The sequence below is a fragment of the Cheilinus undulatus genome, linkage group 3, assembly GCF_018320785.1.
Source record: "Cheilinus undulatus linkage group 3, ASM1832078v1, whole genome shotgun sequence".
Classification (NCBI taxonomy): Eukaryota; Metazoa; Chordata; class Actinopteri; order Labriformes; family Labridae; genus Cheilinus; species Cheilinus undulatus.
The window spans coordinates 30638843-30656678 of record NC_054867.1 but is presented as its reverse complement, the minus strand read 5'-3'; the positions used below and the strand labels follow the sequence as shown (position 1 = coordinate 30656678).

Here is a 17836-nt window from a genome sequence, read left to right as displayed (position 1 = left end):
GAAATGTATGTTACCTTCTTTCCCCTATATTAGAATTCATCAATAAAAAAACATTAAATCTAAAACAAGATCTCTCTCCCTGTCAAAGACACACAAGGCGTAAAAAAGGAATATATCTTATGTATTCAAGTTTCTGGAGTTTGTTTTATTTGAGTTACAAAATATGAAGTGCCATCAGCAGACTCCATAGGAGAGTTTGCTAACCTTCTTGTGTTACAAGTATTTACACCCAAAAATCAAGGCTATCCATCAAATTTTTCGCACTCTGTGCACTGGTATGTCCCAGAGTTCAAGTCTGCATCAGGTTGTCCAAGCTCCATAGTCAAAGTTTTAAATATTTAAAATATTTACAAAGTCCTGTATTCAAAACCTCCCAAATCTAATGTAGCTTGTTCAATGTAAAGGCAGGTGCCCAGAGGTGTAACTGCTTCAGTAGTGTGAGAAAACGAGCAGAGCTGGTGGAATTAAAGGAGTTGTTGAGCGTACGTGGTCCTCTACGGAGTCTCCATGGTTTTACAAGTTAATTCTTCCTCCTCTAAAGAAAGCCTGGGTAAGGAAGTCTGTACATCATTATTTAAAATAAGTTGAAATGTCTTTAAGCCACTGCAGCACAACGGCTTCCATGATCCTCTCTGGTGAAGAAATGAACATGACAATCAAATAGACCGATGAAAGAAAAAAGGCCACCTGGATAGTCACTCAATCTTGTTCATCAAACATCCTGATTTTTTTTTTCTTCAGAGCATCTCCGAACATTAAAATGAAACTCCAATAAATAGAAATACAGCAGAGAAATGGTCAAATAAGACTGGGTTCTGGTTTGGTCCATCCCTGAGTTCTTCTGAGAAGGACAAAAATACCAGACAAAAGAAAAAAAGACTGATGGAAACAAGCAAGTGTTGATAGGGTATATCCTATACATTTCCATTTATGTCCAGGAAAAAAAATATTCCTCTGGTTTCCTGAGGCTCATTGGTAAGAACGCCCATCAGTGGGACAGCTCCCAGCAGTGAAGGTTACACAGAGGTGATGACAATCATGAGGTGTGGTGAGATGCTGGAAATCCTGTTCAAAAGGTCAGGGGCGAGCTGGGAGAGGTGGCTCTCTGAAAATTCACATGGTGGGAAAATCTGGAGCACATATGCAGGCTGGAAAGGAAAAAGAAAAAAAGAAGATTTAACATTTGATTGAACAGAGATCCTGAAGATGTGATCCCAGAGGCAACATTACCAACTAAATATTACAACTAACATTCACGTCTCACCTGATTGGAACCTGGGTTGGGTATATTGATGATACCGGCAGCCAGCTTTGTCTGCAAGTAGTTGATAAAAGCTGCCTTAAGAGCTTGAGTTTGGTGAAGGACATCCTCTTGATCTCTTCCACATGGCAGAGCAAGGAGAAGACAGAAATCACTGTCCCCCTATACAGAGAAAATGTAAGAGCTATTAGCGGATTCAACTTAATAAGAATTAAACTTGACCTAACTAAGAAAAGATACATACAGTCATTCTTCGGGCTACACTCTCCAGTTGTGAAGCCTCTAGTCTCATTCTCTGGACAATCCTCAGCAATGCGCCTCCTTCTTGCAAGGGCAGTGATCGATGAGCCAAAGCTTTGTTGCCACAGACAAAATGCAATTGGACTGCAGCTGTGTCATTCTTCAGTGCCAGCAGGCCTTGCCACACAATGGGGTATTTCTGGTTTAATATGAGACAAAAATAGGACAAGCGTGTCATACAAAACCAGCTCCTGATCAGAAAACGACCCTTAAAACACTTTAACAGCTGTAATGAGTCATTTTACCGTGAGCAACTGCACCATATTAACAGGCTGTGTCATCTTGCCATCTGGTTTGGTCTGAAGGTCTGCACCCTGAGAATGTGAGAAAATAAGTGCGTTATGAGCAGTTTCTGTAACTCTACCCAGATTAGCATATACTCAAATGTCTACTTTATTGTTGCCTACCTCATATAAAAGTCACTATTTTTAATGTTTGTCATTGCCCACAGCTAATTTAAGCTACTTAACTATTTTTTTTGCTTCTTTATGACAAGGGCATAAAAGAATTGATCTAAATAACAATTAGGCATTGACTGAAGATAGAAAAACCTCTGAGCTTAATGCATAATGGTATAAAATGTCACAGCTTTCTTAAGAATAAATAAATAAATAAAAATCTGGATTGTTGAATAAATCAAACTCACCAAAGTTGGTGTGATGCTCAATGGTGGCTGGTTCATTCCAGCTGAGGAAGTCTCAGGTATTTGGGAATGGATTCCTCTTGGATTTGTGTAAATAGATGAGTACTCTGGGAATGAACCACCAAGTCCTGGTGTCATTAACTGAACTCTCTGGGGAGATGCAATGGCTTGCCCAGATTGTCGTATTCCCATCAATCCATCTTTAGCAAGAGGAGAGTGTGGCTGCTTTGCCTCCAGTGGCTTTGTTATATCCTTTTCAGATACACCTTTAGACAAAACATGCGCTCTTGGAGACAATGATAAAGGTAGGCTGGAGGGTGCTGAAGAGGGAGGAAGAGGCTCCTGAATGTGTCCTGAATGAGGATCTGTGGCCAGGCGCTCTCCCTGTTGATGCAAGAGCACACGCATATCCCTTTGTGCCATGTATGTCTCTAACTGGACATTACCCCGCAGAGGTCCACGTGGATCAGACTGCAATGTCTCTTGTTTTATCTGTGCGCCAGGTTGCCTCCCTGGAGCCTGATGGAAGCGTCTGGGTTCATCCTGTTCTCCCTCATGACCCCTCAAAGAACCAGGGTTTACTTTGAGGACTTTTTCTCTGCCAACAGCCTGAGGTGATGTGGGCCTTTGCTGCATAGAACCAGACCAGGGAGAGGCAAGAGCCTCACCATGCATCCCATAGTTCATCACGGAAAGCGGTGGAGTATTGACCCTTACATCTCCTTGGACAAGATGTCCCACTGGAATTGCTTGTGTAACACGGTGAGGAGACATCCGTCCCAGGCCTCCTGGCACACTGTGAGGTGGCATAATTACAGACTGTTCTGGATGATGAACACCAGTAATGAACTGTTGCATAGCAGGAATACCAGTTGACAACATCACTGGTATGCCCTTTGGTGATGAGGAGCCAATGGGTGAGGATACTTTAGTAAATGGGGAGTGTGGGTGGTTTGACTTGCGAGGTGATCGTGGTTCTTGTTTGACTCCACTGATATGTGAAGAAGCTCTTTCACTGGCAGCTGCGACAAAGCCTACATGGTTACCAGGTGGCGAGGGTAAATGGGGACTTATAGCAGGACTTATGGCAGAAGTCCAAGCAGGTTTATTGCCATCGGTACTGTGATGATCAGCAGTGTCCATTTTCTTCGGATGTTTCATTTGCATGTACTCTTGATGATAACTCATTACTTGTTGGTTTCCCTGTGTGAGACGCTTAACTACTCCTTGAGGTCCAGACTGGAAAGTAGATTCCATCTTTTCAACAGCACTTTCTTGTTTCGTGGAGGATAAAGTTGATTGAGTCTTTCCAAGATGCCCGTGATCTGCCTGTGATGAAGGCCCTTTTTGAAGTCCTGAATGAGAATGACCATACAGCTCCTGTTTTATCTGGGGCATTGATACCAGCTGTTGAGATTCCATGTCACCTGCTGTCGCTTGTGGGATCTGACTTATTTTTGCACTAATCCTCTGTGGCCCTTCTGTTTTCTGGCCTGAGTGGCTCAATACTACCACTCCTTCAGATGTATTTACTCTTAGACCTGGACAAGATCCTGTGCCAAGGCTGGGGCTCTCCACAATGAACCGTCCAGTACTTCCCCCTTCTTCACCAACATGATATAATCCAGTGTCCTCTTTACTTGACCTATAAGTTTGTTTAGGTACAGCAATATCCACACAGGGATTTCCAATGTTCATGTTTAATTTATCTTCAGGCTCAGATGGATTGCAAACACGACTGATAACAGAAGTTGCAGTAGATGCTATAACAGAGATCACAGATTTCGTCTCAGGAGATGGTAGTGAAGCTGGAGGTCGAACAATTGGTGGAGTAGGATGGACTGGCATTCTATTATCTGGTACTAGTGGTTTATTTGGTACAGCAGCTGATGGAGCATTACTTTCCGAGAGGTTCTGATCATGCAGGGTAGGCAGACTACTTGGAATAGAACCACTGCTCGTAAGTGAAATATTTTTGTGTTTCATAAGAATTTGTCTCAAGTCACTTGTACCATGAACAACATCCATGTTTTCTGAGTCTGACAGCAAAGGTTGGTTTTCCTTCGATACTATTGGCATGACAGGTGAGGAGGAGGGTCCCATTTCTTTAGACTGGTGCCGCCAATCGGGAGGTGAAACAGGAATTCTACTTGTTTGAGTTGGTCTGATACTTGGTCTGTTAGCAAGAGGAGACAGAGAAGGGGCAACAGACTCTGGTGTGACCTGTGGGGGCTTCAGGCATATTGGACTCTTTGACCGGGGGTTGACAGGTTTAAGATTTTGATTCTGTTCTTCACAGGGTGGCTCTAAATTTGTATGTACATGCGTAGTCCTGACAGGTGAAGGCTCAGGCTCTGGATTCCAGGTGATAGGAGTAATGACAGCTGCAGTTGCTGATTGAGTTGTTTCAGAAACAGCCTTCACACTATTTTCTAAAGGAGTTGACAGTTCCTCATTTGTTGGAAGTCCTTCCTTTGAATCCTTTTTTACTTGCTTTTGGCCTTTAGGGCGTTTAGGTGTTTTAGGTCTTCCCTTGCTACCCCTTTTGGTTGGGGTTTGGAGTACAGGCTCTTCCTGTATGGAGAGTGTAGTTTCAGGTTCATCATCCTTTGCAGGCTGAACGAAGTCTTGCATCTCAGGTTCTGAACCCATCTCTGCACTTGGTGGAGGAGCTTGGGTAACTGCTACAGTTGACTCCTCTGCAGTTATCGAATCAATAGCAGCCATTAGCTCTGTCTCACTAGCAGGATTTGAAGGCTTTTCCTCCTCTTGGTCACCTTTTACCTCTGTAAGTGTAACAGGAGGTGTTGGTGGTTCTGCAGGAAATGCTGGAACTGTAAGTTTAGCTATGTTCTGCACAGCCTGTTCCAACTCCCGCTCCTGTGAAATCAAGCTTTTTGATGTGTCCTTTGGCTCTGTTTGTTCCAAAGTAACATTTCCCTTTTCTTCACTGCTGGAACCTCCTCCATTAGCATTTGTGAAATTTGAAACATTCTCACCTTGGTCACCAGACCTTAACTTTTTGGAAGAATCCTCTTGACTCCCAGGCTCATCTTCCCCCAACTGAAGGAGATCTTTCACTTCTGTGACATTCAGTCTGATTTTGAGGTTTTTTAGGACAGGAGATTTTGGAGTCCTTGTTAGCTTGGTCTTTCCTCTAACAATTTTGTCTTTTTCTGGGTTGGGTTTCTCTTCCAAGACTCTGGTATCTGCCTCTTTCCCATTTGATTTAGCCCCACTAGCCTTTTCATTGAGAACATCTTTATCTCTGCAAAACTCTCTGCCTTGTCCATCTTTTTCCTCTTTCTTTTGTTCAACTATTATTGATGGATCTTCTTTAGATAAATTTGATGGATCTTGCAAAGCTGAAGAGTCTTCATCTGTCAAGTCCATTTCCTGTTCATCATCCTCAACCGGATCAGTTTTATCCCCCTTCCTTGATGAACCAGTGCTCAGAACTGTGGACATCTGATTCAACTGACCCTTTGTGCCATGTGGGGATGTTTTCCCTTTTAACGCTTTTGGAATTTTTTCACCACTTTCTGACTCATTTGAATCAGTGTCTTTGTTGTCCATTTTCGATTTTTCTACTTTAACTGTTGAAATCTCGTCAACTGGTCTGCGATTTTTTGGAGGACGGCCTCGTTTCGTTACAGGGGTAGGAGCAGGTGGATCCTGTTCAATTATTTGTTGCTGTGTGGCATCTTTGTCTGAACCTCGTTTTCGCGCAGAGCGAGGCAACTCTGCTGTATCCTTGCCAGAACGAACTGGTGGATCATCTTCGACCGGGGTGGCATAGACTGATTTAACATTTCGTCGTCTTGCTCTGCCTACTGATATGCTGGACTCTGCTATATCAGGTTCTGTGCTATGAATAGGAGATTTGCCTGTGGACTTTGTTTCAGCTCTTGGCGATGATCCACGTTTTAGCTTCTCTTTGTCAATGCGCTCACTCTTGCGTGTTGCAGGCTTCTCAGAAGTGGGGGTAGAAACAACAGGAACAGGTGAAACTCGAGCAGGAGACTGCTTGGACTTTTTAGTTTTAACTTCTTTACTTTTAAGCTCCTTTTGTGGCAAAATAGGCTCATCGTTTGTGTCATTATCAGTTGGCATTTGTTCTTTATCAACTTCAACTGTCTTCCCTCCCTCAGGCTCTGCTACTGCTTTAAATGTAGGGAGGTTCTCTTTCTTTGATACATCTAATTCCTCTGCAAGACTAGGTGGTTTAGGGCTAGTGGGTTCTGGCACATTTGACTGTGTTGTTTCAGGGTTCTGCTCTGTTTCTGAACTGCTAACAAACTCATCATGAGAGTCTTGCCAGCCAGATTTTCCTGTACCAATAGGTGTTGAGTCCTCTGTTGAAATTTCCAGTTTTTCTTCTGGGGGAGATGGCTTACATCTTTCCTCTGAGTAGCAGGGTTCTGGTGCTGCTATTTGTGCAGGTGAGGAATCAGATGGTATCTCTGTTGATGGATGCTGCACCGACACAACAGGTTCAATTTCTTTAACTTCCTCCTTTAACTCATCCTTTACAAAAGACAAAGGGGGGTTTGATTCAGGGGGTGGATCTGAGACAGCACTTTTCTGATCTGCTGAAGGGAGCTCCTTGATCACAAATTGTGTGGCAGGTGTTGGTGTGAGCTGGGGCTCAGAATTCAGCTCTTCAACAGGACTAATGGGTTTAATTTCCGGCTCCAAGGTAGCTTCTGTTGTTTCAGTGGACTGCAAAGCATGTTGCTCAGGAACAGATGCCTTATCCATTTTCTCATCTGTGATTATTGTGTCCCCTTTTGCCTCTTGCGGCTGTGGAGTTTTATTTTTCTGTTGTAATCGTGTGAGTTCCAAAAAACGGCTATGAAATAGGACAACTGGCCCTGTGTCAAGTTCACCATCCACTGCCCCTTGCTGACCAGGTTGTTGGTTTTGTGTTTGCTCAGGTTCTTCATGCTTGCGCTCCAAGTGTTGAAGTCGTCTAGAATCAAGCTCAAAGACGGCACTATGAAGGAACCGGGAAGCAAAAAGTTCTCTGCGTTCCTGTTCCTCTGGCTTGGGCTCCTCCTTCCTATCATCCAGTTTATCTTCAGATCCACTTCGAATCTTTTTCTTTTTCATGTACCAGGAGGGTGTAGGTCTCGGTGTTGATTCCACTTTCTCTACATCTTTTCTGTTGCGGAAACTTGCAAAGTGAGAATCATAATCTAAAAATGACCAATTATCTTCTCTAGAAGATGACAAAGATTTTGCTCGTTCGAGCAGAGCCTTTGTATCAGGTGTGATGGTATGGTCAAGTGCAAAGGAGTAGAATTTGTTTCTTTCAAGATGTGCTAGTTTTGGGTCTGAAAACCTTTCAATCCTTTGCCTATCAGAAAAAGGCATAGACGTTGAGGGAACAGGGGACTGGGATTTGTTCTCTCTGTCCTCCTCAGTGTCAGACCGTACTTCCCCAGGCTCCAAGTCATGCCAAATACCATATTCCAAACGCTTGCGATTATGAATATTTTTACCTAGACTTCTGGAGAAGCTCAGGTCTGGTAACAAGTCGTGTTTTACTCTTCTCTCCCATCTCTTTTGTTGCTCTTCTTCCAAATTAAGTAAAGGAGTGTTTGGTTTGTTTACCTGAGTGTTATGTGTCCTTTTGACCAAAAGCTCCAGATCAGTGTGTAGCTTTTCCTCATTTCTACTCAGCTCTTTTTGAGAAGGATCCACAAAGTCTTCTTCAGCATGGTGAGGAAAATGTTGGTGTCCTGGAGAGGAAGTATTGTTCCAGTCAGGATCTTCACTTTTTTGTCTAAAGCTCCGGTAGACACGCTCCCTCTTTGTCCCAGATTCTGTGTCAAATTGGTCTAGTTTCTTTAGTTTGTAAGATGGGAAATTATCTGTGACATCCTCAGGTGGTTTACCAACTTCATGCACAAGACTGCGATGTTCCAAGTCCTCTGTTTCACTTCCTTGAGGACTTTCTGGTTTGTCAGTTTTGTCAGACTCACGTTGCTGTTGCTGCTGGTGCAACCTTCTATTTTGCTCCATCTGCTTGCGGTAACTCTGAGAGAGATCAATGTCCACATAGTGTTCCTTTGTCTCAGCACTTTTGTCAGTTTCAGCATTTTGAGTACCGAATTTAAAAGCAAGATGATGCTCTTGTTCTCTTACACTGCTTTGTTCAACTACTCCTTCATGTGAAAATCTTCTGGATGACGTGTGCCCTTGATGACGTTTCAACTCTAAAGGGTCTAGAGATCCCTCTGATTTCTCTTGTTGTCCCCTAAGGTCCTCCTGGCCATCCTTCTGTGTGCCACTTTTTTCAGCTTTGAGCCTTGAATCTCTCCGTTGGGAATCTCTGTGTTTGTCAGTTTCGGGCTCCTTTAAAAATGCAGCACTAGCACCAAATTCAGAGGACTGAATACCATCCTCTTCCTCATGTCTGCTTCTTTTCTGACGAACAGTCCTTCCACTTGGATCTGCAAATCTTCTTTTTCTGGCAGCAAGCCGATCTGAATCCACTGACAATTCTTTTCCATCACTTCCAACATCTGACTTAAGATGTTTCTTTGGTCGATTTTTTCCATCCAATTCCAAATTTTCACCTTTACTCGTTTCAGATCTGTCATTCTTAGTAGAATCATGGTGAACAGCTGACAGTAAATTTCCACTGTCACTATCCCCTTTAGATTTCTGCCTCTCATGAGCTTCCTGGTCTGATAGCCGTCCTCTTCCAGAACTTCCATCAAAACCGGTCTCTGGCTCAGTTTCAGGTAAAAGGTTTGATGGGGATTGCCCCTTTGCCTTTTTTGATTTATTTTTTTCTACTTTTTCACCCTTCTCTTTTCGTTTGGCACGTTTTGTTTTCTCAGCACCCACCACACGTTCTGGTTGGCTGCTCTTCTCAGTTTTTTCACTCTTTGAAGCATGATCCAGCAGGGTTTTATCCGATTTGTCAAAGTGTGGTGGTGACATTGAACTCACACTACCACTTCGCTCAGAAGACTGGCTGAAAACCCGTCGTTCGGAGTCTCTGGGAGCACGATCAGATGGTGAGGGTGATACTGATGGAGTAATAGGTCGCCTTGGATGGGAGGGGCTCCACCTGCTGCGGTCAGCCTCAAATCGTTCTCGTTCTCTTTCTCTCTCCCTTTGAATGTAAGTATATTTCCGGATGTCTTGCTCAAAGGGGTCTCTGTAGTCCCTGTAGTCTCTTGGATCTTCATGATAACGTGGATCGAAGTGATCACCCTGATAGTGTTCAAGTTCAGGAAACCGTTCTCTGCTGCGAGCTGCATATTCTCTTCGAGCTTCCTCTGGATAGAGCCCAGGGGTTCTGATATTCTCATAGTATGCCCTTTCTGCTGTAAATTCATGGTATGGAGGTCTGCGTTCCTCTCTGTAGAATTGCGAGAATTGAAAGAGATTATTAACTTCTGATCTCTAAGTAATTCATATTTTTCTTGAGTTGCCTTGTTGCTGTTAGACTAACAAAATGTGCTAATATATTTTACAATAAAACACGGACAAAAATTACTATCTCACTTCAAACTTATTCATCAGTTTTTTATTTTTATACAATTACTCAATGGCACAAAAATTTCAACAGCCAAGTTTGTGATGTACAGTGCTTAACAAATTCATTAGACCACCACCCAAAGTAAGGTTTACACTACAGCTGCCCTAAATTAACAGCACTGGTAATCACCAAAATCATTTTTTATGTTTCTGCAATGGTTAATTCACCAATATGTAGAAGCTCTTTAACCAAAATGATATTTTAATGCAAAAATATAATTATTATTGTTGTCCATGAATTTTCAAATTTACTGATTTAAAAAAAAACTGAATAAATAGTAAAGCACATTAATTGATTAATGTGTCAAATTATAGTTATTTACTTGCATTCCTGAATAGAAAGATTAGTTTTGGTGTTTGAATGTTATGCTTGATTAATTTCTGACATCTCAGAGAAGCCCAGTGAGCCGGCTTAAATTTGGCTATAAAAAGGTGAATTCAGTTTGAAATTCCTCATTCCTGTTCAAAATGGTAAAACGTGTCGAGCTCAGTGAAAATGAAAGAGTCCGCATTGAAGCATTTCATGATGCTAGATGGTCTCTGAGACAAACATGACAGGTGGTCCAAAAAATTTCTTAGGCACTGTATATAAAACAAGTTTAGCTATGCCCATTTCAACAGAATGCAATTAATAATACTGAAAATTTACCGTCTTTCAGGAGGGATTTCATAGAAGTCTCTGATGTCTTGACCAGATGCCTGCATAGATCTGTAGAATGCCATCTGACTCTCCTGACTTGCAAAATCCACCTTACAAATATAAAAAAAAATGGTGTTAAGACACTCTACATAGAGAAATATTCTACCCTGATTGACATCATTATAGTTATTGTTTACCTTTATTTTATTGCCTCCAATTTTCCAACCTTTGGTCTCTCTTACAGCTGCCTGAGCAAAGTCTGTGTTGTTGTACAAGATTAAAGCCATCCCTTTCAATCTGTCAAACACAACCTAAAAGGGAAAAGGGAAAAAAATTAACTTGAAAATACCCTGCATTACAATCAAGAGCTGAAAATCCTATGCAGCATACAGTAATACTGACCTTGACAACATGTCCATAGCGGCAGAAATGCCTTGTGAGATATTGTTCTGTAATACTGGTTGCCAAACCATCCAGCCAAACACATGTCGTGGGCATACTCTTCCCAAATCCAAGCTAAAAGGACACCAACAACATTGAAATGATATACACACATTTTTTAAGATTGCTAACTTATTCAGATAAAAATTGTCAAAATTGTGAACTGTAAACACTACCTTTAGTCTGTTGCTACCCAGATACTCTCCATCCATCTTCTTAATGGCCTTGCAGACACTTGCAATATCGGAATACTGCACAAAGGCATACTGTGGAACTCCATTCACTTTCTTGATGTCAATATCCTTCAGAGGAAAAAAAATCAGAAACATAAAGTTATCAAAAGTTAAATGTACAAATTAAAGTATATTGTTAAATGGTAGCATACCACGATTTCTCCAAATCGCTGAAAAATGTCTAGGAGCTGTTGATAACTGGTGGTCTTCTCAAGGTTGCCTATGAACAGTGTCCTTGTGGCCTTGGGATGAAACTCATCTATGCGCCCATCCAAAGGCCTGAACTCATTTTCACTCTCTGTTTCTGAAGGAAGGGAACATTTTATCATCAAAGTCCTAGCATGCTTTTTATATTTGAAGCTCATTCTCCACAAGAATTAGAAGACAGACTTTAAGCAAACATTTATAGTATTACTTTGTTGGTATCAAGAATTAATCAAAAAATATTTTTTACATTATTTATCACTTACCAGGACCATTCCAAGCAGTGACTTCAATAGGCATGCCAAAGAAATGCTTTCCTTTGGAAACATTCAGGGCTTTCTCCTGATCCTCCTGCTGTCTAAAAAACACCAAACCATAGCGGTCTTCTGATGCTCCATGGATCTGCACTGAAGTCACTTTACCATGTTTCTTGAATTCATGGAAAAGGCCATCTTTTAAACTTGTGTCTGCAGGGGAGAAAAAATGCTTACATGAGATACTAAAAATCATACAGTAAATTGATTTGTTTTTACAGGGCCTGCAAATAATGTTACTAAGTAAAGAAAACTTTAATGCTTAATATACAGTAGGTAAATGCTTCTAATAGTGTATAATTATTACTTTAGAGGATAAAAATATTCCTGACATGTGAAACTAAGTTAAGTGGCCATCAGTGTTTGATAACAAAAACTTACGAAAGTTATTACTGCATACAAATAACTATGAGTCACATATAACAACTGGAGAAAACAGTTGCACTCAACTTCTTTGAGAAAAATTACAAAGGGTATAGACCAGATCATATATCTTTAACATTGGTTTAGTGTAGTCCAGCATAAACACCCATGGCTGAGCACAAATGTGTCACATCATATCCCAGTCCAGGCAAAGTTTAGCAACTCACCCGTGGAGCGCACTGGTAGGTTTTGCACTTTAATTCCAAAGCTTCTGCGTGGCTCATCGGAGTCGAGCACCATGGAAGACGGAGGAGGTGCGTGCGTAGCTGAAGATTGTACAGAACGTGCCCGAGAACCATCGCTTGAACTGCTGTTTGAATCACTAAGAAAAAGAGGCACTTGTTAGTGCATTAACTATTTGTTAAAGCTGCTGAAATGTTGGTCACAGACAGAAATTTATCAAAAAAATGTAAAACTGTATCTTGATGAAAAATTATGTCACACCTGCCGCTGCCTGTGCTGCTGGTACTGCTGACAGAGTCTGAGCTTGAAGACCTGCTGCGGGATCGAGATCGCTGGCCTCTCCCAGGGGACAAAGGAGCTCTTTTAGGGGAATGAGGAGTTTTAGAGGTCTGTCCTGTGGTCCGCTGTGGGGATGGATGCCTTGACTGGGACGAATGAGATGATCGGCTCCGTCGATGATGGTAGGTCCTATCAACACGTCGACCTCGGTCATCTCTGTATAGGTCACGTCTTGTAGAGTTAGTAAGCGTAAAGGGGTCTCTAATTCTAGAGTCAAAATGTGGATCTGATGGCTCAAAGCTTCCGGCAATAGCACTACTTCCTGGGCCAGCAGCAGCAAACATAGAACGATCCCGGTAATAATCAGCATTGTAATGACGCTGCCTGTCAAAAGTGCCACCACGGTCATGATGTCCATATGGGCTGTGTTCATATGCACGGTCACGGCTCTCTGAGCTGCTGTGAAAGAAGAGGAGAGTAAAGAAGAGAAAGGATTAATACAATTCACAGCAAAACCAAATGAGTTTAAAGTTATCTATGCATCTTAAGGCACAAAACCAAAAGTTAAAAGCTATTTGCAATGACAAAGCTGTGAGCAGGCCAGATATAAAGTGGCACACAATGAAGTAGATTAAAACTGGAATTAACAGCAGTGCCAGTATTTCAAAAACACAGGTTCTGTCACTGCTGCCTTAGTTAAGAAATCTGAGGAACGTCAGTTATTTTATGATTTGGAAGCAGGGAAAGCAAGACCCTGAGTTTCTGGTTTGGTAACAATTAGGAGACTGTGTGACAAAGACGTGCTGCCTAATTTCTTTAGAAACAACTTTCACCACAAAAGTAGCACTTTTTCATTCAAATGTGACTTTTGGGAGTTTTTAAAGCTTAGTCACAACTAAACAAATACACAAAATGTCAGTCTTTAAAAGATGACATGGGGTGGGCTTCTGACAAAGTCTTTAGAGGGTTATATGGAAGACTTGTGGCACTTCTAAACTGCTACTATCCTCAAATGATATTTCACAACTCCATTAACACTTTATTCAAGCTTAATTTCTAGCGGTCACTTAAGTAACAGACAAATGAAACAAAGCCACAATTATTTTTCACATCACAACAACCTTTTTAATTTAATTTGAAATGAGAATCACTCCACCATTAGAAGTTGCTCTTAAAATTAATAAAAGAACATATACTAAGCACTTTGGGCTCATTTGGGTGTCCAGGGGAGCTCATTTCAGGGGTTTTGTGCTCATGAACTACTACTGGCAAAAAAAGAAAAGATATAACTTAAACATGTATCTTTATTTGACTGAACAACTTTAATATCAAGATGCTCAGTGGTATTACATTTCAAGTGTCATTCAAAGATCCGATTGATGTACTTAATACAAAAACTACTCTTTGTTGTATCCATGTTAACAGCTGAAAAAGCGGTACTAATTCAAAGCAAATGATTTAAAAATGTATACACATTTTATACAAATTACTTTTCTTCCTTTAGACATTTTTTATTTTATGAAAAGCAGTGAAAATTGCAATATTAGACAAGGCACTACAGAGGTTAGAAAAAAGAAAATATGCAGAGGGCAAAGAAATACCAACCTTTTGGAAAAAGAAGTAACCCAAACTAATCCAAATAAAATCTAGTTGGTCAGAATGAGAGAGCCCGAATAAAAAAACCAAGGGGGAAAAAATCAATTGATTTAATTAGGCAAAAACGGTTGTCTTGAATCGCACTGCACATTTTCTTCAAATACTGTGGAGCACCAGGTCAGAAGATTGTTGATGTATAATCCACAGTTATGCTACGTAATTCCCTTCACTGGATGGAAAAAGGAAAAAACAAAATAATCAGAGATGGACCTTTTAATGGATTTTAGGACACATGGCTAAAAAGGAACATAAGACCTTTACAAATAAAAATGGATTAAAAAAAAAGGTGATCAGCTTCAGGGTCATTTGAGTACAATCCCGACAGACTACAGTGTGTTGGATCCTGGAGGAAAAATATATCCAACTGGACTGGTCATGTGTTGTATATTAGGGAGAAGTACTTTCCAAAAAATCTGGAATAATATAAGAATTCAAAAAAGGTTCAAAAGTTTATTCCACTGGTTGATAGTTGAGCATGGAAAAAGCTTGATGACTTGCAGGCAAATTAAATCCTCAAGGCTGCTGAGCTAAATCCACAACCTATGGATCTTCATCAGATGTACTTAAAGGCTACATTTTTTTCCCTCAACATATCAAGTTAATCTGAAAAGTTATCTTCAGCTCTGGAACATGAAGTGCTCTTCTCTTCATGGAGGCCTTACACAGCTACATCCACACTTGAGTAATCCAAATGAACAGCAGCTACACCTATCCATGCTAGGGTTTAAATCCGTACATCCTTAATTGCAAATCAGTACCGCATACATCCAGGGGGTACATCCAAACTTTGAAGTGTTTCAGTGTCTTCACAGCCATCAATCCAAAACATAAATAGCTCCACAGTCATTGATAGTTGCATGGTTCCTCAGTGTTCCTGAAAATTCTTCTTGGTAAAGCTTCCATTTTTGGGGACAATTCGTTTTTACAATACACGGTTAATTTTATCCTAAGATAAATGAAGATAGTCTTGAACATAAATTTCCTCCATTGTTTTTTTATTCATCTGTATTAAAAAAATGTCATTTCTTCCATCCTCTTGTGCAAAATTTAATCCAGACAGAGGAATCCACAGACAAAAAAGTAGAAAAGTAGTCCAACTATCAGCTGTTGCAAAGAGCATAAAAAGTGATGCCCTGAGTGGGTAATCCTTGAAGTAAAGGTATGATGCCTGAAGAGATTCTTCAAGGAAAAGTACATCCGTCATTATAGGTATTTACTTCCAGTTTTGAGCGAGACCGTGTGAAAAAACAAGTAACATCCGGTACTTTGAAAAAATAGTTTGGAAAGTATCCAAAAGGTAGTCCCCGAGAAAAATAATACATCCATAACTCACCAGGATATTCCTTGAAGATGTAATATCCAAATTGCGATGTCAAACTTTGAAATGTAGTTACCTTACCAAATAATAATGGGTAGTTAATTTGAATAGATCCCGTTGGAAAGGCAAGTCAGTTATGATGAAAAGTGGAAGAATCCCTAATTACCTTTTGTTACCCCCATGAGGGATCTGCCCCTTATAAATAACCCCACTATGTGTTTGAGTCTTACACCTATCCAATATTTAGATTTCCCTGGATTTCAAGACGAGGCCGTGTCCACTTACCCATCTATTCTTCGTTCATAACGTCCCTCTCTGGTGTGAAGGGGCACAGGTGGGCCAAACACTGGACCAACTGTTCCCCTAGAGAATCCTGTTACGTCTCGACTGCTTGAAGGGGAGCTGTCTTCAAGGCCCCGAACAGCACTAGGCACTGACCCAGGTTCATTGTAGTCTGTCCGAAGGTCCCTATCTCCCATTTTGTTGACAGCATTATGAGCTTTCTGTGCACTTTTGATATCCACAAAATCCACAAAAGCTGCGACACCACCTTCTGACCCTCGCTTCCGCAGAACTTTAACACTTTCCACGCGCCCATACCTATGTGGGAATGACAAAAAAAACAAAGAGGAAATTACATATACACCAGCCAAGATTGAGAAAATTGCTGTCTCTGTATGAAAGAAAAAAAACAGAACTATGAAGTACAGATATTTTAAGCGTTAATTTATTTTGATAGATTACAAGCCAAACTTTAAGTTTCCAACTGGTAAATCACACAAAAAGTGGACCACCTTAATCATAGGATATACCTAGATAATTAAATACCATAAAGTAACACCTTATTGATGCAAGTATGTAAATGTTGATGTTTCTTAAATTCTTCAGACTCCTAATATCACTAAAAGCTCTTGTCTGGACATGAAACATTAAAGATGCTAATGTTAAAACTGTACAAAGCTAATCCTCAAAGACACAGCATTCATTTCAATTTTTTTGTCCGCCTAATACTTTAATCTAGCTGTAATGTTTGATGGCCTGTAGATGAGCACTCAAATGTTTAAATAATGACGTATGAATGATAAAGACGTGAGATACTACAGTTTTTCGCCTCTACTGCTCGTACCACAAAGTAGATACGAGTGATTCACACGGAGTTCAAGCAAAAACCTGCTTAATTTGGTGTGCAGCTTGGTCGAAAACTCTACGGAACAGTTATAAACACTAATGTCACGAATAACTCGAAGTGTGGTGATGGCTACCGACGTAAAGAAGCTCAACAACTTGCTTACATTTGATTGTCTGTCCTGTAGTCTCACTGATCGGTTGCAAGTTTTAGCGAATCAACTTCTATATATTTTCTCTACAACACCATTGAAGTGAGAAATAATGTTTTGAGTCCAGTTGGTTGAAACAACACAAGTTATACAGTGTCACCAATGTTGCTAAGCCTGCTGTCTTGCTAACACTAGCTGGCTTTTGGCTTGTACTGATTATGAAAACGTCTTGACTTCCCACAAAATGGTTGGATGGGTGGTAGCTTGCTGGCTAGCAAACCAAGCTAGCTTACGTGCCTTCTTGCATATTGCCAAAAGTTAGCCAAATATGTCAAAGCCTTAACATTTTCACTGAAGTTGCCCCATGTATGATAGTTTGGTTTAACAAGTGTTGTTGAGATGCATTTAACTACATGCAGCACATAAGAAACACCGTCACTTGTAAAATTTGAAAAATGCTAACGTTAGCCTTATTAGCATTAGTCGGAGGCTGCCCAGCGCAACTAGCTACCGTTACTGTTGCACAGAGCGCGCGCTGCTTCGGCAACGGCGACCAGTCTTGCGTAACCTACCTTTTAAAATGCTCCACAATTTTCTCCTCTCGAACATGTTCGGGTAAATTTCCCACCCAAAGGTGTCTGGTTTCCCGAACCATATTGCACCTTTCTCCCCCCGTTTACACACATATGATCTCGCACGTTTCTAATCCCTGCCGGTCGGAGATCCGCCTGAACAAAATGAACGACGGTGGATTCCGTGAATAATCTGGGCCTGGTAGCCTGGTGCCCGTTTAGCTTTAGCTGCTGCGTCCTCGGTCCCCTCACGTGAACGCGCGCGAGCCTCGCTCTTGGTTGTTTTTGGAGCGAGCCGCGCGGCCCAAGGCTTGGTTTACAGCGCGTGCTCGAAAGTACAGAAAATACGCAACAGTAAACACGTGATTCCTTGAGGAGCAGTAAACTGTAGGCTGTCACAGTCTTTTTACAACCTATGGTCACAATAGGCGAAGAAGCGGTATGGCCGGAATACAACGTGTAATCCACCGTTGAAGTGCTTTTTGGTATTTTAGAGCAAGTTTGCTAACAGTTTAAAAAGTGCTACAACTATTAT

At 41.1% G+C, this 17836-nt stretch overlaps 1 protein-coding gene across 5 annotated transcripts; it reads right to left on the bottom strand.

Annotated features, from left to right (window-relative positions):
* Window positions 1-124: 124 nt before the first annotated feature.
* Window positions 125-17570, bottom strand: si:ch1073-335m2.2 (msx2-interacting protein). Of its 5 annotated transcripts, none has more exons than XM_041782018.1 (15): window positions 17302-17570; window positions 15738-16052; window positions 12461-12937; window positions 12184-12338; window positions 11546-11746; window positions 11228-11379; window positions 11019-11144; window positions 10804-10917; window positions 10599-10712; window positions 10411-10511; window positions 2208-9582; window positions 1807-1875; window positions 1506-1700; window positions 1265-1423; window positions 125-1148 (listed from the first exon to the last, which is right to left on the bottom strand). In XM_041782018.1, exons 1-15 carry the CDS (start codon window positions 17382-17384, stop codon window positions 1017-1019), a joined length of 9768 nt encoding a protein of 3255 aa, XP_041637952.1. In that variant the 5' UTR covers window positions 17385-17570; the 3' UTR covers window positions 125-1016. The 5 variants fall into 5 exon arrangements, with proteins under 5 accessions (XP_041637952.1, XP_041637961.1, XP_041637978.1 ...); XM_041782027.1 differs by having other exon boundaries at window positions 12461-12934; XM_041782044.1 differs by lacking the exon at window positions 17302-17570 and adding an exon at window positions 14084-14303 and having other exon boundaries at window positions 15738-15872.
* Window positions 17571-17836: the final 266 nt, after the last annotated feature.